This window comes from Microcaecilia unicolor, chromosome 10, assembly GCF_901765095.1.
Source record: "Microcaecilia unicolor chromosome 10, aMicUni1.1, whole genome shotgun sequence".
Classification (NCBI taxonomy): Eukaryota; Metazoa; Chordata; class Amphibia; order Gymnophiona; family Siphonopidae; genus Microcaecilia; species Microcaecilia unicolor.
The window spans coordinates 203,117,230-203,138,277 of NC_044040.1; the positions used below are offsets into that span (position 1 = coordinate 203,117,230).

At 40.3% G+C, this 21,048-nt stretch overlaps 1 protein-coding gene across 1 annotated transcript in view; it reads left to right on the forward strand.

The window, feature by feature from the left end:
- Window positions 1–21,048, forward strand: part of PIK3CA (phosphatidylinositol-4,5-bisphosphate 3-kinase catalytic subunit alpha) — an 83,246-nt gene that overhangs the window by 28,052 nt on the left and 34,146 nt on the right. The window contains 6 exon segments of the mRNA XM_030215780.1: window positions 4,499–4,744; window positions 11,052–11,137; window positions 12,686–12,791; window positions 14,257–14,409; window positions 14,590–14,724; window positions 20,322–20,446. Of these exon segments, the coding sequence (XP_030071640.1) occupies window positions 4,499–4,744; window positions 11,052–11,137; window positions 12,686–12,791; window positions 14,257–14,409; window positions 14,590–14,724; window positions 20,322–20,446 (851 nt within the window).

Here is a 21,048-nt window from a genome sequence, read left to right on the forward strand (position 1 = left end):
CAAAACTAGTAAATGAGGCCCGTTTCTGACACACATGAAACGGGCGCTAGCAAGGTTTTTGTCAGAGTGTGTGTGTGAGAGAGTGAATGTGTTTGTGACAGAGTGAGACTGCTGGGTGCGAGTGTGTCTGCTGTGTCCCCTGCCTCCCCTGCAGCCACCCAGCGATTATCCTTTTTTGTTGCCCCCCCCCCCCCCCGTATCCACCCAGGGATGCTCTTCTCTCCCCTGCCCCCCTCCCGCCACCCAGAGAGTCTCCTCTCCCTTGCTCCCCCTGCAGCCACCCAGCGATTATCCTTTTTTGTTGCCCCCCCCCCACCCCCGTATCCATCCAGGGATGCTCTTCTCTCCCCAGCTCCCCCCTCCAGCCACCCAGCAATTGTCCTCCGTCCCCTGCTCCCCCGCAGCCACCCACCGATTGTCCTCTCTCCCCTGTCCCCCCCTCCAGAGACCCAGTGATTTTAGTTTTTCCTGTGGCCCCCCCTCCACTCACCCAGCGATTCTCTGTTTTCCCTTGCCCCACCAATGCTCCTCTCTCCCTGGGCAGTGCCCTCCCCTTCCAAACACCCGGCGAATCTGCTAGCTCCCCTGCCGCATCGATTCGCCGCTGTGCACCCGCCCTCCCACCTGTGGTTGGTCAGCTGTTGCGTATGATGTGTGTAGGGTGAGCGATGCGATTCGGTGAGTGTCATTGCTCCGCCCTCGACGTCATCACATTGTGACCCGAGGGTGGGGCAGACACTCATAGGCAAACAACAATCTACACAACTACACACTGCTTCCGGCTTCATTAGAACATTGGAGGTGCGTTTTATATAGAGAGAGAGCTCTTAATTCGGGGCTTCCCAAACCTGTCTTGGGGACCCCATAGACTGTCACATTTTCAGGATACCCGCAATGAATATGTATTAGATCAGTTTTATATATTGTCTCCAATGCACGCAGAATATCTCATTCATATTCATTGTGAATATCCTGAAAATCCAACTGTTGTGAGGTTTCTAGGACAGGTTTAGGAAGTCCTGGCTTAGTGACCTAATCACAAAACAGCACTTCTGTAGAGCTGTGACCATATATTGAAAAATACAATCATTTTAAGCAGTTGATTAGCCCTAATCAGTTCCCTGATAACTATGAATATGAAATCTGAAGACAAATTCTCATGGCCAGTGACTGAAGTTTTTGCACACCTAGCTTAAAATTCATGGAACCTGGTACTATTGGAGCCCAAGCCTGAACAGATCTACAGAATAGTTGGTGGGGATAGATGGGCTAGGTGGGAAGGAAAGAGGAGAGCAAAATCAAAGTAAGGGGAAAAAAATTTACAGCCTTTAAAAAAATATATGTATTTTTTAAAAGCCCTATTGCTTATAAACATTTTGGCGGCTGCTCAAGATTTAGGTAAAAGTTTCCATCCCTACCCTTATTACTGTGAAAATCAGTCAGAAATAGTCCATGATTGTGGGGTGTTTTTTTAAAGCACAGTGATTGTGTAGACATTTTTGTGTTCAGTCCCTTTTGGATTTACTTTCCTCGAGCAGTCATAATTGCTTCTCTGTGTAATGAGTGGGTTTGCTATCTTGTGGTTCCATTTACAACACTTTAAGGAGAAGTAAATGGAGCCACAAAGGAAATAAGGATCAACAAGGCATTTTGTGTTGGTAATTGTCTGTAAAGAATACATCTTCTGTCTTCCTTTCATAAAATCCTGTGAATAGACTTTTCAGTCTTAAAGATTGCTATGTGAAGGTCTGAAATCCTACAGTGATCTAGTTTGAATGACGGATCCATTTATAAACATACAGCATATTATTGTCCACAGTTTCCGAGATGGGGTGCTCTAAGTCAGGAGTTTTCCAAGTAAGTTCTGGAGTACCCCTTGCCAGTTAGGTTTTCAGAATATCCACAATGAATATGCATGAAAGAGAGATTTACATACAATGAAGGAGGTGTATGCAAATTAATGCATATTCATAGTGAATATCCTGAAAACCTGACTGGCAAGGAGGTACTCCAGGAATTACTACTACTACTTATCACTTCTATAGCGCTACTAGACATACGCAGCGCTGTACACTTGAACATGAAGAGAGAGTCCCTGCTCGACAGAGCTTACAATCTAATTAGGACAGACAAACAGGACAAACAAGAGATAAGGGAATATTAAAGTGAGAATGATAGAAGGGGAGGGGGGAATAATATAATGTGATGACAACTGGTATTCTATGTTAATATGGAGTTCACTTAGATATGATGTTAGTAAGCTCAAAAATACTGTACACTATGATTGTGTAACATTGATACATTCATATTAATAAAAACGTTGAAACATAAAGTGAGGATGATAAAATAAGGGTTCTGAGCAAGTGAATAAGGGTTAGGAGTTAAAAGCAGCATCAAAAAGGTGGGCTTTTAGCTTAGATTTGAAGACGGCCAGAGATGGAGCTTGACCTACCGGCTCAGGAAGTCTATTCCAGGCATATGGTGCAGCAAGATAAAAGGAACAGAGTCTGGAGTTAGCGGTGGAGGAGAAGGGTGCAGATAACCAGTGCTCCTTGTGATCTTGGCAAGTTGCTTCATTGTCTTTCCTCAGGTATGCCTTTGGGGCCCTGTTTACTAAGGTACGCTAGTGTTTTTAGCCACGCTAGAGATGCCCATAAATTCCTATGTCCACCAATATCAATACCCAGCTCCAAATAAATAGTTCAACTTATGCATAACATTTATGTTGGTAGTACTGGATCTATCGGATGCGCATGTCACCACTTTTCTGGCTCCAAATATCAAGCCAAGCACTGCTTATAGTGGGCATGTATTCATCATTGATCCATTTCTTTTATCATTTTTTTTTTTTTTTTTTTTTTACAATAAATCTTTCTAATATCCAACTTCAATATTCAAATTTCAAAAGTCACACTTCAGATACTTAGCTCAAAGTCTTTTTTTTTTTTTTTTTTTTCTTTTCCCTTCCTGGGTTTTCTATTTTACATTAAGGAGACTTCTTAAGCCGACATGAGCTCATGTTTCGCACAAACTGCTGTGTCAAGGATTGTCTGCAGTATACAACAAGGCAACATTTTCATACCCCGCGTAGTTTATTGTGAAAAATATTTTTCAAAAACATGATTAAAAATGGATCAATGATGAGTACATGCCCACTATAAGCAGTGCTTGGCTTGATATATGGAGCCAGAAAAGTGGTGACATGCGCATCCGATAGATCCAGTACTACTAACATAAATGTTACGTATAAGTTGAACTGACTATTTACTTGGAGCTGGGTATTGATATTGGTGGATTTAGGAACCCCATCCATTGAGAGAAGTTAGATACTGCGGTAATTAGAGAATTCATAAATTCCTATGGTGTCTTTAGCATTAGTGTACAGTAAAAATGCTAGTGCGCCTCTAGCGCAGCTTTAGTAAATGGGGGCCCTTAGATTGCAAACCCTCTAGGAACAGGGAAATGCCTACAGTAGGTGAATGTAATTCAGCTTGACAAATAACGAAGAGGCACGAGTTGAGACCAAAATAAACCTTTTTCATATCTCTCTATATAAAAAGCAACACCAACGTTCTATGAAGCATCCAGCCGGAAGTGTGAAGGGGGCGAGATATCCGGTTTCCCTATGAGTGTCTGCCCCGCCCTCTCTGTAACACAGTCAGTGAAGGAAATCAGCAGAGCACGAAATCAAATCGCTGGCTCTGTAACAGTGAAGGACTCAGAGGGGGGAGGGGAGAGAGGCCAGAGGGCAGGGACACACACACTCCCACATGCACACACAAGAAAACATTGCTAGCCCCCGTTTCATTTGCATCAGAAACGGGGCTTTTTTACTAGTTCCTCAATAAGATTCACAGGAGTTTTTTTTTTCTAATATAACTACCCCAAAACAGTGATTTTATAAAATAAAAACAAGTCTTAGGCTATGAGAGCAACATTTCAGCTAAATTCCAGTCAGAATCCATTGAATCTATATAAAACAGACCCTTGTTTCTTGTGGTTTTAAGTGATTATATACACATCAGTAAATATCTTTGAAAGTTTGATCGCTCTGATCTAAACTCAGCATTTTGATGGCTGAATTGGAAAATGCCTGATACTGGCTCATAAACTCAACCCCTCCCTGTCTTTTTAGTATATTCTTGAAAATATTTGTAGTCAAAATTATTGCTGTAGGTTGAGTGTGGCTTAAGCATATTGATTTAATTTAGAGCTGGTACATTTTGTTTATTGTATGTATTTGAGTTGATTTATTGTGTATTTAAATTTGCTTACAAATTTTTATTTATGTATTTAAGACAAAGCAAGCTAGAAGTGTTAAAATAAATATTCTTTACTGCTAAGATAAACTGCCTCTTGTAGTATCAGAGAAGCTTTTCCAAATGCATAAATGTGGTGAAGCATTTTGTTTTAAAGTTAATTGTGTTTTAACACTATAAGCAATTGTGTAGAAATTTAAATTGATACATTCTCATATTTTATATCTTTAATGTTACAGTATATAAGAAGCTGTATAATGCTTGGGCGAATGCCCAATCTGATGCTGATGGCCAAAGAGAGTCTTTACACCCAGCTACCAGTAGACAATTTCACTATGCCGTCGTACTCCAGGCGCATCTCAACAGCAACCCCTTACATGAATGGAGAAGCTTCTGTAAAACCCCTTTGGAGTATTAACAGCTCACTCAGGATCAAAATACTCTGTGCGACTTATGTAAACGTAAACATTCGAGATATTGATAAGGTAAAAGTTCAGTGATTTTAATAAATTAGTAGGCTCTGGGGCTGAGTTTTGGTATCGTAAAGTAACCAACAGGCTAACTAGTCATTACTCTACTTTGAAAAGAAAAAACATTTTAGTTAAGAGCTTATGCAGGGCTTCTAGTTGCAGGTAAAACACCCCTGGTGTACAAAAGGTATTTAGTGGCTCAATGCTGGAAACGCTAGTTTAGTACTTTCACCCTTCCCCTTGCCTGCTTTGGATTCTTCACTCTGTTTTTGTGCCTTATCTATGCTGACTATTCCCCAGAAATGTTACCCAATAATAATACCTGTGCCACAAAAAGACCTATTTTTTTTTGTACCTTCAAAAGACCTCTAATTAGGTGGGAAATAGCCATTTATTTTTACATTTTTATAGACTCCCAAGAATGGATGCCTTAATCTTCTGATATCCAGTCTCAGCTTTTACATTACCAAGCAGTTCCTGTCTATACAATCTTCATTATCAAATTATCATAATAGATGTGCCTAGCACTTTGGAGACACCTAATGGATAGTTCCTACAGTTTAGTCAAGACAGGAGAAAAGCAAATAGATGGTGTGGCCCAGCAGAGGATGTTGGGTCTGTTAAATATTTAAAGCACCTTGGTTTTGCTATTGATTTACCTGTTTAATTTAGTAAGGCATAAGATATACACCAGTCTGCTTATAAATCAGGCAGTTACTAATCGTGATATAAACATTTAGTTTAGATGGAGAATCAGGAGTCTATGCAATAAAATGTGTGTAAAAAGTTTTAATGTTGACTTGCAAAATCTTTAATGAGCTTTTTAAAAGGCCATTTAAGTCACGCTAAAAATTTAAGAAATAGTATGGTCATGTTATTGATGTGCATGGAAGCCCCCAGAAAAATATTACGTAGCATGGTCATGCTGTCTAGCTATTGGAAACATGCTAAACTGAGCATGTCTTGGGCCCCTTTTGGTTCCTTCTGCTGGTTTCTAAAGGTATGGAGTGGAGGAGTAGCCTATGGTTAGTGCAGTGGACTTTGATCCTGGGGATTCCCACTGCAGCTCCTTGTGACTCCGGGGGTGTCACTTAACCCTCCATTGCCCCTGGTACAAAATAAGTACCTGAATATATGTAAACCACTTTCAGTGTAGTTGCAAAAACCTCAGAAAGGTGGTTTATCAAGTCCCATTTCCCTTTCCCTATACAACTAAGCCTATTAACATTGGGGAGGCTGCTTGTTAGCACAGGGGGAAGAAGTGGGAGAGCAAATTTCTTGAACTGAGGCGGGTCAAAGGAAACTAGGGAGTCCCGGGAGAGCAGAAATCTGACATAAATGTAGATTTGGAATCATTTATCATGTCAGTAAGGATCTTTTTAAAAAGCAGTGTCAGAAGACAAAAAAGGATCATGTAAAGAGGAGACATGGAGAAACTTGGCCGACCTAAATCTGATCATTTTCCCTTATATCCACTCCTTAATGCAGGCACTTCAGTGGCTGCACCATAGTCTACTGCTGCTCCAGAGCTAGTAAGTTATAAGCTGTACGCTCAAACCACAACAATTGGTAATCTGAAAACAATCTTTTGAGACATAAGGACCCGATGCTCAAAACTAACGCCAGTGTGGTGAAAGGGGTTAGCTCTGCATTTGCACACGTTATACAGCGCCAAATGCTCAGAAGGCTTGAGTACAGGTATGAATGTGTGCTACAAAGATGTCTGCAAATTACATTCTAATGCTAATAAGGTCAGTAGGTATTTCCCTCCCTTTGCTCAGAGAGCTGCAATGCGTAGAAGTAAATTTATTTTTATTTATGACATATATGTCCCACATTAGCCGGGTTTCATTGTGGCTTACATGAGCATTAGAAAAAGATACTAAACATGTACATGTTGATTAACAAGCAAGTAAAATACATCATAAGAAACATATCATAAAATACTTCATGAAGTGGTATAACAAACTTGATAAGAGCAGGTATAAATGGAAAAAGGTAATACTTAGTGATTTAAACTGGGTATTCAAGTTATAACCTGAAGAATTGTGTAAGGAAGTAATTAACTGAGACCGGATAGAATTTATGGAAGATGGGATAAGGTACCGTGATTATGTAAATTCTGGTATCTTTATAGGCTAAACTGAAGAAATGAGTTTTCAGTAGATTTCAGAATGACAAATAGCCATGCATTTAATATTTTTTGGTAGAAAGTTCCAAATGTTGGTGCTTTGCTATGAGAAATTAGCAGTATGAATTGTTTTGTACGTCACATTCTTACAATTAGGGAAATGTAGAATATGATATTCTCTGGATGATGTAGAGGCATTGTGTGAAGATAATTCTATGAGGTTCATATAAGATGGAGCCAAACCATGCAAAATTTGGTGAATTTCATTTATTCGGACTTCTTATACCGACTTTCCTAACAAGCTGATCAAATGAATAAAACATCTATTCAAAGTAAGGAACAAGAACTGTGAAAATGCATAGCTTAAACGATATTTGAGAGGGCTACTCCTTTGCTGATATATTTGCACTGGCTTCCCATTAGGGCCAGGATTGTATTCAAACTCTGTGCTCTCATATTTCAGATTTTGTATGATGTTGCCCCTTGTTACTTTGCCTTCTCGCAATTCAGTCTTTGGTGCAAGAGACTACCTGCGTCTTCATTTTCCTACCAGTAAGAAAGTAGTTTATAAATCTATATATTCAGCTACTTTTTCATGCCATGGTACTAAATGGTGGAATTCCTTGCCGAAAAATATAAGATCCCAACTTGATTTGGTTTTTCGTAAGTTTTTTTTTTTTTTTTTTTTTTTCTTTAATCTTTTTTCAAAAACTTTCTAATTGATACTGGTGCTTAATCCCACCTTCCATTCTCCCCATTATGCTTTATTATTAAATTCTTTCTATATTTAAATTTCTTTCCTTATTAATGTGTGTTTATTTTGTTTCATATTTTGTACGGATTTGTTTTAGCTTGTTAGCCACATTAAACTCAAAATTGTACAGGAAAATGCGGGGTATAAATGTCATAAATAAATATTCTATCTTTTATTGTTAACCAATGCAAGCTCTGTAAAAGGGGAGTTGCTTAGGCAAAGCGTGGTGGTCTATATATGGATAATATCAAGGACATCTAAGAAGCTCTGATTGAGTGAATGTTTGATGCCTATAGAGTGTGTCCAGACTCTAGGAACATCATTGGAACTTATTTGCAACAAAGTGTTGGAATAAGCAACAAGTCCAGCAAAGAAAGCTAAAAATTTGGAACAGTTTGAACTCAAGCAGTCTTTATGAATATTAAAGACATTACGATTACCACTTAGGCTATTTGGGGTTTAAGTAGGGGTGTTAATGTAAAAGATTTCTCTGGAAAATGTTTAGACTAGAGGATATTGTCGCAAGCAAAAGTTGATGTTGAAAGAGTTGAATGGTGATATGAGTGTAGTATATAGAAGGACTCAATGGCGAGGTGAACGAGGGAGTTCCTTAGTAGGAAGTATTAGGTGTGTGTGAATGGAAATGCTATGTTCTACTAAATAAATGAATTAGAAACATTTGACAAGAGTACGATATTGATGTATGGATCTATGAGACATGCAGTAGTATTTTGGGCGGTTTGTAATTTTTTGAGAAGACAGCCTTTAAGTCTTTCATACATAGAGTTGTAGTAGTCAAATGTTTTTAGGACTAGGGATTAAGATTAAGGCACGAAAGACTGATTTTTGTGAAGAATGGTCTTAGTCTCTTTAGGTCTATAACACCAAGGGCCCTGTTTACTAAGGCACATTAACATTTTTAACGTGCCTACAATTAGCGTGCGTGCTAACTGTGTAGGTGCCAATAGGGATATTGTAGGAGCGTACACAGTTAACATGCGTTAAAAACGTTAACGCGCCTATAACACAGCTTAGTCAACAGGGCCCCAAATGAGGTCTATAACACCAAAACTTACGTCCAGTACAGAGGTCGCGGAGAAGGTTTTGAGGACAAGATTTCTTGGGGAAAAATCTTACATTGAACTGTAGATTTTTGTCTTTATTTTGCCAAAATAAAATGCTCAGACAACAGAAGTAGAAAAAATATTTTATTCTGAATTTATTAATGGGAATATGTTGGCTTTGGGAAATGTGCGTCTTTGATGTCTTCTATTTCAGTTTCCATTTCTCTAGTATTGCTATACATACAGAGTTTGACTTCTTGAAATTTCCAGTTCTTTTACTGGTCTGTTGTCCCTTGTTTCCTGTTTTGTTGAGGGTCGGTCTGTTTTGCACGTTGGACCTAGATGCAATATGGTTTCCGTGAGGTATTCTGCAGTGTTTCGTTTTTGCGTAGGGTTCTGTAGCAGTCTGACTTTTTCTGGGGGGGGGTTTTCCAGCACAAAGTATTTTATCATTATGGAGTGCTGCCTTTTTATAGGTAGGGTTGTTGCTGTTTTAGTCCTAGACGTTAGTGCTGCTTTAATTTGACAAGTTTTCCATAGAATTCTGGAATGTTTGATTACTGAAACTCTGAAGGCCCCCAGTCCCCATTACCTTGAGAGAGATGGTGTTATAGGGGCCCATCTTTATTTTTAAAATTTATACCCTACCTAATACTAAGTGGCTTACAGAAGAAATGTACATAATTATTCCCACCTAGGACCCATTTAATCCTAGCTGTGCCACTGAGGTGTGGCCTAGGGATTAGGTTATGTGAGATGTGGCTTAGGAGTTAAGGCTGTGGGCTTTGAACACTGTGGGGGGGGGGGGACTGGGTTCGATTCCCACTGTAGCTCCTTTAGCTCTGGAAAGAGGGGGGCATAGGATGAAAGTGAAAGGGGATAGGATCAGAAATAACCTGAAGAAATAACTTCTTCACAGAAAGGGTGGTGAATTTGTGGAACGGCCTCCCGATGAAGCTTGGAACAAGTACATAGGATCTCTAAGGGTGTGAAAGAGAAAGTAGATGATATGGATGGGCAGAGTGGATAGGCCGTATGGTCGTTATCAGCCTTCATTTTTCTATATTTCTAAGGTCTCCTGCCTTTTCCTGTACACTGATGGAACAGCCCTCCTGTTCTCTATAGGCTTCATTGTGTACTCTTTGGAAGCCAAAAGTAAGAATTAAAAAGAAAAGAACTGAGCATTCTCCATTTAGAATGATTTATGCTGTTAGGATACCCTAAATAAATAACAAACTTACGTTAGATATTAAATAACCATTTACCAAGCTCTCTTTCTCTCTCTTCTCTCTCAATCTCTCTCGATCTCTCTCTCGATATACAGGGTGAGCATACTGTTACTTAGTATGAGCTCACTAACTCCACATTTGTGTATATTACTTCACTACCACCAATCTTACAGGCAAACAAAATTAATGAGAAGACATGTATAACTAGTCAGCTCAATTGTAGTAATGCTCTCTCACAAGACAACTTCACCTCTGACCTCAGTAGTGTGGTCGCCAATATGTATCCTTCTTCATTGGCAAGACTTTGCCCCCACATCGTCATTGCTCATTATGGTGACTTTTTTTTTATCTTTAAAAAAAACTCATCTTTTAGATGTAAAGTTTTGCCCAGGGAATGTCTTCCAACGTAACCCATGTTTTGTTATATACAAATAGCTGTCTCACGGAAATTCCTTAAAATCAACGGGCATCAAGCCTCTCGCGACCAGCGCTTTAAGGGCTTGCACAGGCTTCCTTCTGCTTCCAAAAGCAATCAAAACTGGCAGATATTAGAAAAAGATATATATGAGAAATCCTCTCTTCCAACAGCCTAATGCCTGCTCCGACCCGGGGTGGTTTTTTGCAGCAGCAAGGCAGTTTTGGTTTGGCCTTTCTGTTCTGAGCATTGGGGAGGAATACAAAATGACCTCATTAACACGAGCTTGACTACATTAGCATGCTACTTGCATTGTTCATCTGCGTGCTCATTCCCACGCTCCAGGCCTCTGAGCATTCTTTGCAGTTAAATGCGGGCGCTAGTATGGCGCCAGTGGCCTATAGCACTCGCATTTACTTTTGAGCATCAGGGCGTTAGTGTTTGGGTGTGGCAGAGCTCTACAATGTCTCTTAAGTCCTCCTGTTACAGCATTTCAGAGTTGCTGCTAGGTAGCTTTCTTTGAAATATTGCTGTGAGCAGAGGAAAGTCTGGATAGAGTAAAGTGTTTTAGTGAACTTGATGGGTTTATAATGTAAAAACTGCAACAGTATGAAGGTAATTCCAGTGAAAATAAATTCTGACAAAAGGTTTTTGCTCGGTACACCTCTGGTATCATCCATATAACAGTATACATCACTGAACTGATGCTCAAATCACTTTTATTTTTAGATCTATGTCAGAACAGGTATCTACCATGGGGGTGAACCACTGTGTGACAATGTGAACACTCAACGAGTACCTTGTTCCAATCCCAGGTAAAATATATCTACTAGTAACCTAAGGTGTCATGAAAAATATTTTGAGTGCCTTCTTTCCTATGCCACATCAGTACATCTTGTACTGAGGCAAGACGACTGTCTCTCCAAGATATCTGATGTACCAGTGTTTTGTTTTTTTTTAAGAATCCTGAAGTCATTTACATTGTAATGTGAGACTGACACACTGACAATTTGCTGATGGTGGCCGCAGGCTAGACGTTGCTTTCTTCCACTATTCTTGGATTATGATTGCACCCTCCTCAATATTCTTCACACTCACAAAAGAAATCCTGATTATGACTTATTGTCTAAGGACCATATTTACAAATGTTTAATTTCCATTTTGTGCCATTGGAGCTGCCTTCAGATTTATGTCAACTTTAAAAATTAGATGATATTTGAATGGCTCACTTTTTACCCTTATTCAGCTTTAGTAGGGCTGTTATCTGATTTAAGTAATACTCAGCAGTAGGTGACATAACCAGTTCTTTGGAACAGGTTGAAAATTATACTCATCGCATTTGTCTTGAAAATGATAAACTCCGTTTCATTTGTAATCTGTATGATCTGCTTCAGATTCCTAATTGCTTCATCTGCTTTGCACGGTATTATGTCAACGTTTTCATAGACTATCAGTCCCTGCATTCTTCATGGGATGTTGCTAATCACAGATAAGATTTATAATGGTTTTGAGTTTTTATACATATATGAGGTAACCTATTGTAGAACTCTGCACTGGCTATGTTTAACTCGAAGACCAGTTATTATGCTCTGATTGGCCCTGGAGTTCAAATCTAGCCAGGAGGTACTGAATTTTCCCTAGTCTTAGCTTGGGAGAACAGAGGAGAAAACATCTCTGTCCTGAGACCCTGTTCAAGACTTGTGAGCAGTTAATTTCCTGACACTCCCCAGGTGCTACCCGGGTAGTAACAAATGTTAGTTTTAATGTCGATCCTTGTTTTGGTCATCTGTTAGTGCTTGCTGTACCTTTTACACCTGTTTTTCAAGTGTTCACTATTCTGCTGTTTATTGGCTCTGTTGTCCTGGACTGACTAAGTGGGACCCCTGAGAGTGTGGCCCCAGTAGCCTGGAAATCACCGGGGAATAAATTAACAGTGAGAGACTCGCCCAGAGACGAGTGGGACCCAGTTAGTGGGAGGACGGTGCTAGTGTAGAGCACAAGCATCGGGTTAGGCAGACCCTCTAAGTGGCCACAGGGTTAACCCCAGGTGTATGCTTGGCATTCTGTGACAGTCAGATATTGTCTTGGGCTGTAATGCCTCTGGGGAAGAGAAGTGCCTACCACACTTGATTGTAGCTTTACTTGAGCATGAGTTTGGAAAAGGGAGTAATAAAATCATGTTGGAGACTCTATATACAAATTTATTTGATACATACTCAGTGCGGATATCATGAAAACTGAGTCTGGAATCACCAGGCTTAGTTTGTTGTAATAATTTGAGTACTGTTAATTAAAACATCTGAGAGCACCAAAATGCATATGTTGAATTCCCTGTCCTTAATTAATGTTTTTCAATTCTCTAGATGGAACGAATGGCTGTTGTATGATATGTACATTCCTGATCTCCCACGTGCTGCTCGCCTTTGTCTCTCCATCTGCTCTGTTAAAGGCAGGAAGGGTGCTAAAGAGGTAACATGTTTGAGAGTATATTTATGTAATGCTGGCCCCAGATCCCAACCTGCTGCTGAAACCTTAGCTGAACTGGGTGCTAAAGAGTGCTATAGTAATGAGTTAATGCTGGAAACCATTACATAAGTATTGCCATACTGGGAAAGGCCAATCCAGGTCACAAATACCCGGCAATATCCCAAAAATGTACAAAACATTTATACTGCTTATCCCAGAAATAGTAGATTTTACCCTAGTCCATTTAATAACGGTCTATGGACTTTTCCTTTAGGAAGCCGTCCAAACCTTTTTTTAAACTCAGCTAAGCTAACCGCCTTTACCACATTCTCTGGCAACGAATTCCAGAGTTTAATTACACGTTGAGTGAAGAAATATTTTCCTGCAATTCGTTTTAAATTTACTACATTGTAGCTTCATTGCATGCCCCCTAGTCCTAGTATTTTTGGAAAGAGTCTACAGCAGGGGCGTATCTGAACTGCGGCGGTAGGGGGGGCCAGGGCCAGAGTGAGGGGGCACATTATAGCCCCCCCCCCCCCCCCGCCGCCGCCGCCATTGCCGATCCCCCTCCCCCCAGCCGCTACCATTGCCAACCCTCCCCCTCCGTTGCTCGCTTACCTTCGCTGGCGGGGGACCCCAACCCCCGCCAGCCGAGGTCCGCGTCCTCCTGCCGCTGCCGGCTGCCTTTGGTGCTTTCATTTGTCCATTGAAGCTGGCGCCAACTAAAGTTTCTTTTGACTCTGACGTCGCTGCACGTTGTACGTGCAGGACGTCAGACTCAGACAGAAAATGTTTCTGAGTCTGACGTCCTGCACGTACAACGTGCAGCGACGTCAGACTCAAAAGAAACTTTCATCGGCGCCAGCTTCAATGGACAAATGAAAGCACCAAAGGCAGCCGGCAGCGGCAGGAGGACGCGGACCTCGGCTGGCGGGGGTTGGGGTCCCCCGCCAGCGAAGGTAGGCGAGCAACGGAGGGGGAGGGTTGGCAGCGGTAGGGGGGTCCAGGGCGAAATCTGCGGGGGCCCAGGCCCCTGAGGCCCCACGCAGATACGCCCCTGGTCTACAGACGCTTCACATCTACCCATTCAACTCCACTCATTATTTTATAGACCTGCATTAGTGCAGTAAAGTAGGACAGAGTAACTAATCTTGTACTTCTGGCCCTGTTTCGGCATTTTCTAATTTCTTAAGTTGTTTTTGTAAAGGGTTCTATGCCATAGTGATATTGTGACAGTCATGAGCTCTATGCTTACTGCTGCACTCGGCAAAATCTCTTATAAGTAGACAAACCATGTGAAAATTAATGTTATGTTATTGTGCAGTGACCATGTTTAATATCTATAATCCATATTTTTTTTTTTTTTAAACGTACCCTTTTAACTTTAATCCTGTCATGCTGTTTTCACATTCCGCACTGTTTTCATGTACAGATTAGACTAATGAGAGATTTATCTCATCTTTTTAAGGAACACTGTCCCCTGGCTTGGGGAAATATAAATCTGTTTGATTATACAGACACCCTGGTATCTGGAAAAATGGCATTGAACTTGTGGCCTGTACCTCATGGCATGGAAGATTTGCTAAATCCTATTGGCGTTACTGGATCTAATCCAAACAAGGTAAGTTACATAACAGCGACATCCTGTGTGTTATTTTTTTTAGCCATATTTGTAAAATCTGGATTTTCAGTTGTACTGTACACGTGACAGAGCTCATAGATGCTGCAGTCACTGTTGACCTTATTTAGTGAAGACGACAATTTAATTGAGCTCACATTACTGTCTTGTCTTTTTTTCTAGGAAACTCCTTGTCTAGAATTAGAATTTGATTGGTTTAGCAGTCCTGTAAAGTTTCCAGATATGGTGGTAATTGAAGAACATGCTAACTGGACTATCTCTCGAGAGCTGGGCTTTAACTATAGTCATGCAGGGCTGGTAAGGACTGTTTTCTTTGATATTTATAATTGAATACTAATATGCATGAATCTATTTCAGACATCTAGGAATTAAATATTTTGTGGTCTGTTCTTCCATCCCCCAACTTCTATTTCCCCAAGCCCAATAATGTGAATTGTTTCTTGGCAACATGTAATAGGAGTACATATATTTTAAGATGGAAGCACCTGCACTGTCCTGCATGTTCAATTTATAAACAAGAAATGCAACACTAAGCAGCCCTTTTGCTTAAAATGTGGAAAAAAATTGGCAGTTTCCTTGCGCATGTTGGAAGAAGTTAACACAGGTAATTGCAAGGCCTTTGCAGTAGCTGTTGGGGCTTGCTTAGCATTTTTCCATACAAGTACCACAGACCCAAAACATTTACCGTGCATGGCAGCACAGATTGCTTAAATCCACCTCTGCATTGTCTACATTCTTCACCCCTTTCTACACAATTCATTTCGTGTGTAAATTAATATATGCTAAGCGCCAGGCACTACTGTAACTATTATCAAAGTCATGCTCTAACTGTACACACTAATTGATGCATTCATTTGCTTATCACACTTTAGTAAAAGGGCCCCTTAGTATCAACCATCAACATGAAGATTTACAATTTTACTTGGAGCACTTTACGGGAAAGGAAAGATACACTAAATCCGAAGCGCTTCCTTAGCATCTTCATCAGACCAGTCCAGAACTTGTGGGTTGTGCCTGCCAACCAACAGATGGAAAGTTCTGCATGCTTCAGTGCAGCCTTAGATGCTTAGTATTTCTCTGTCTCCATACATGGTGATGAGAGGACTAATGCAGTTCCTGGAATGGTGACTGAAAACAGTTTCCAACTCTGCTTGAGAACAACATGTCAGTTTTGCAGAGGAGTATGTCACCTGAGGTTTTAAGCTCCAAAAAAAAAAGACTAATTTTAATTTGATCTGGATTAAGGATGATATTTGGAAGAGTCCGAGCTCTTCTGCCCCCCCCTCCCCCTCCCCCCCCCCCCCCCCCATTTCTTCCTTTCCCTGAAAGATGTTTACATAATTGGATGGAGGAATTGCTTCCTCACCTTTCATCATAAGAACTTTGCAGCATTTGTTCCAGGCTACACTGGCGGTTAATGCAAGAAGGAAGAGATCATTTTCTTTCTTCAGCTAATCCCAAGGGTTCTTGGGTTAGAGGCTGAACGCCGAGGCTGGTGGCAGCTTTTTTTTCAAGTTGTCATGGCCTAGGTCTCTCCTATTGGCTCAGCCTGCACAACAGAGTCAATTTTCAGGGCATTCTTCAGGATGCAGGTCTCTGTGAAAGGGGATACCCCCTCTCCTAGCCAGAATTTGTAATATTTAAATCTAAAGCCAAGATACAGAGTGTAGAGCAATTCTGTATTTTTGATTGTGTATTTGGACAAAAGGACTAGCACTGCGAGTAGTGGGGTGGGGGGGAGGCGTCTTTTCCTACAGATCACCTAGGGGAGCTCAGTTTGCAGTTGCTTTCCTTTGTCTACTAGATTGTAAGCTCTTTGAGCAGGGACTGTCTTTCTTCTATGTTTGTGCAGCGCTGCGTACACCTTGTAGCGCTATAGAAATGCTAAATAGTAGTAGTAGTAGCCAGCGGGAGCAACATACCGAACAGTGTTTAGACCACAGCTGTGGGTTCATGTAATAGCATGGTCCAAGTGCCTGAGGAGATTCTCGGGGTGCATTTCAAAGGGAGCCCCCAATAGACTGCACTTGGTCTCAGTGGCCCCTGTTTGAGTGCCGACAGCGAAATGAGCCAATGCACAACTTGCCCAGCTATCTTTCAGGCAAAGAAAGAAAAACAAAAAGATGACATTTAGTGGCACCTTGCAAACCCATAGGTCACGGGTATAAGCATAGGAAGAGTGGCCATCTTGGGCAGCCTTCTGAAGTAACTCCAGTCTCTGACTCTTTACCAGAGCAGACTGGCTGCCTTTCTTTGTTGTTAATTCTTAAAGTAAGGTCTTGTTAGCAGAAAGAGGTATCTGGTAGCTTGTTGGTAGATTGAAAGGAATACCTGGGAACAAGAATTTCGTTATCCTCAAATTTCAATTTATTTGATACACCACTCAAACGTAAACCATTCAGGCAATTTTACAATATAATATCAAATAGAGAAATTGATTAGCAAGATGAGGTGGAAATACATGGGAAAGGGGAAAGAAAGTTCAATCACTTTGTTTGCCCTGTTAGCAGCACACCACACTTTCCTTCCTATGGGGTCTGAAGGCTGTCAAGGAGACAGAGCTGATTAAGGCTCCAAAGGCCTCATGAAAGAAATGAGTCTTAGTCTTGAACTTCTGTTGGGAGGACTCTAAATGTAGTGCTAGAGGAAGTTTATCCCACAGAGTAGGTTGATAACAGTAGACAAAGCACCTTGAAATTTTGTCAAGGAAGACTTGCCAAAAAGATGGAATATGTAGTAGATCTTGTTGCGAGAAACAAAGGTGGTGAGTGTTTGAGAACATATTCTCATGTCCTTTTAATTTTAGCTCTCTGAGGGAGCTCAGAGTAAGAGTTCTGAGCCAGAAGACCACTGGATACTTCTTGGTCGAGGTTTTCAGGCTGCGAAGTCTCTAGCACAGGGGTGTCTATTCTCGGTCTTTGAGGGCTGCAACCCAATAAATATGTATGAGATTTGCTTGCATGGACATTCCTGCTCTAGCACCTAGAGTTTGATCCCTGCTGGAGGAGCATGGCACCCAGTATCCATAAAGACTGGCCCTTCACTAGTCTCATTCTTAAGGAGAACAGACTTCCTTTGGTTAATTTGTACACTCTACACAGATCTCTTTCTCTGGTTTGTAGAAACGTGAATGTTGATTAAACGATTTTGTGATTTCTTCCAAGGGTTATATTCTCATTTCAGGTAGATCAGATCTTTACTTTTGCTCCTTATCTGTTATGTACTTTAGAAGTACATTGAAGGGACCAACAATTTTCCAAGGTTAGGCAGATGTTTTTTTTTATTTTTGCAGGTTTCAGATAAGATGGACTAACTTTTAAAACCATCATTGCCTGATAGCTTAGGTAAATATTTTGTTGGCATATATTTAATTTCAAAAGTCACTGACCTAATGTTTGAAAATGTATGTGTTCCAACCTTATGGGTGGAGTTGAAAATGATGCTTCCGATTTGCAGCAGTAGACTTCTTATATTCACTACTACTACTACTACAACTAATAGCATTTATATAGCGCTACCGGACGCACGCAGCGCTGAAAACCTGATATAGAGAGACAGTCCCTGCTCAAAGAGCTTACAATCCTAGATAAAACAGACAGACAAGACATTACGGGCAAGGGAATTACAGGGGAGGAGGAGGGCAAATGAGTAGCGGTTAGGAGCCAAAGTGCATCTCTATACTGCGTTTGAGACTGACATTATTGAGGCAGAAATTTTAGAACCCACCCCTCTTGATAATTACTTTGATATATCCCACAGTTCTGGACTGATCTGGTGAGGATGCTAAGGAAGGAAAAATTAGGTCTTACCTGCAAATTTTAATTCCTTTTTCCCACCAGACCAGACCAGAGGTCCTCCCTAATATATGTCCAGTTATTAAACCACTTTAGTATTGCTCTTTTATCAACAAACTCTCTTCAGGCTCAATGTTCAGAAACAGTTTAACTTTTCAGAGGTGTTTTGTTTTTACTGACAATATATTAGTATTAGAACAACAGCTCAAGCAAAATAGAAAACAGAATGGTCCACTGCTTTGTCACTCAAAATACCAAGCATCTAAGGCTGCATGCTGCCCTTATTGGCTGAAGCAAGGAGGTCTTCCTTTTTTCTCTGTCTCCATCTGCTGGTCAGGTAGAAGCCACTGGTCTGGTAGGACTAAAGGAAAGAAAATTAGCAGGTAATACCTAATTTCTCCTTTCTATTTGCAGCAAAATTAAAAATGAGTGAATATAATGAGAAGCTTAATGTAAGGCATTGCATAGGAACCTCCATAGTTGTTTTGGTGAATTTTGTCTTCTGGTTATCCTGAAAATCCCCTTGTAACATGTTACGTTTGTTCTTTTCTTTTTAGTTCCTTTTTGTGACTGGGTGGCTGGAAATCCCCTTGTAACATGTTGTGTGTTTTTGTTGTTGTTGTTGGGTTTTGTTTTGTTTTTTTAACAATTATTTTAAAAAGCATGGAAAAGATGTTTAACAAAAATGTGTATAAATAGGTATGAAAAATATTTCATGATGTTCAGCACCCATATCTTCGTATTTTTCTCTCTAATTGCACATTTTATCTCTGAGTGAAACAAGATATAATCTTTTATCATTCCTTTGTTTTTCATGATGTACTGCTTACTGTTCATTTTATTCAAGTGTTCCTCAGCTTCTAGCAATGGTGTATAGTTTAAATACTTACAAACACCTATGTAACGTCCTGGTTTAAAAGCATAGTCACTTCTGTTCATTGGAGTGCTGCCAGTGTTACTCATTGTTCAGTCTTAGATTCAGGTATCAGATAATGAGAATACTACTACGTGAGCAGTTTTCTTCATTAGTTGCTAAGGAAGTTCAGTTGAGTTATGCTCCCTTGATGGGTCAATGGGATTCTTGTCAGTTTAGCATGTTCGTTAGAGTTTGACACAGGCATGAATCAATCAAATGATTTATCACTGTGCACATGAGACTTTTCATACTCATCTGTTTATATGGTGATGGATAAGTGACTGGTTAGTGAGTATATCAGATCTAGAACTGTTAAATATTTGTAGTGTAACTGGAAAGACAGACTGCATTCTGGAATCCTCGTTCATTTAAAATGAAGGCATTCACCTTCCCTAGATTTCATTTTAATTGCTGGATTAGTTTTATGCAGTATGTTAACTGTACTTAAGAGGAATTTCAAGTTTTCCAAATTGGAATGGCATCACAAGTTGCATAGTGGGAACTGTTTAACTTATAGGTCAAGTCCTAAACAACAGGAAACAAATTAAGAAAATTGCGTGTGTACTGTATCTTTAGTAGTCATGGTCATTCCCCAAACTGCTTAATGAATGAGTTGAGTCCCAAAAAAAATCATCATATGATGTGATATTCTGTTGTCATTTTAGCAATTCATTGATCGCCATTTGATTCTGTGATATGAAAGTGTCCTGCTTGAGAATCCTCAAGATTCACTGATTGATTATATATAAGCAGTTTTGTACTCTAAATCCCAAAAAAATCCCTTCCCTTATCCAACATCTTGGATCAATCACATGCTGTATGGCACATTGGAATAGCCTGTAAAAGATATTACTTAGAGGCTTGCTGCCCGTTTTATTTTAATAAATGGCCTACAAAGGGCTGACCATTTAGCTGAAGATTTGATGATATAAGTATCTTGCCTAAAGCATAGGAATGATGATAAATATCAGCTTTGGGGCTGTACAGTATGGCTTCATGTTCTCCATCCTGCAACTGTGATGTCATCTAAGGGATGAGTTTTTGTTCCTGTCTGCTTGGGTTCTTTCCTTTTCATTGCTTTTGCATGGTTAGTTCTAGACTGAAAGCTTGTGTGTATGTTCTTTATTCTTAAATTCAGAATGTAGTTCTAGCGTAAGGACACCATTTTATTTTTTATTTTGCAGAGTAACAGGATAGCCAGAGACAGTGAATTAAGAGAGAGTGATAAGGAGCAGCTTCGTGCTGTTTGTAACAGAGATCCACTCTCTGAAATCACTGAGCAAGAGAAGGACTTCTTGTGGAGTAACAGGTATTTTGGGGCATCCCCTCCGGTATCACATACCGCCAACTAGACTTGAAGATGGACCATGTTAGCAGAATTAATAAGAAAAGCAAGCTAATTTCTTAGGAAGAATTTTGATTCAAAGCTTAAAAAGCGGGCTGTAAGGTCAATGGTAGGAGACAGAAGTGAAACGTGGACTTATAGATCATAAAGAAAACAACGTTTGAAATAAGATGTTCAACATGTAGCTTGTCTTTAGAATTCTGTGATCTCAGGGTGCATGAAGTATACAAGATGGGGAAAACCCGATGAAAAGGGAAATTAAATCTGCTGAACATATACTCAGAGGTTCATATGTAAAATTAATTAAGGGGTCCTTTTAGCAAGCTTTGATAAATTGGCCTTAGCATACCCTTACAGGAGTTTGTTTGTTTGTTTGTTTGTTTTTAAGGGTTCTTTTTAACAAACTGTGGTAATTTTTTTTTATTTTTTTATTTTTGTTACATTTGTACCCCGCGCTTTCCCACTCATGGCAGGCTCAATGCGGCAGGCAATGGAGGGTTAAGTGACTTTGCCCAGAGTCACAAGGAGCTGCCTGTGCCGGGAATCGAACTCAGTTCCCCAGGACC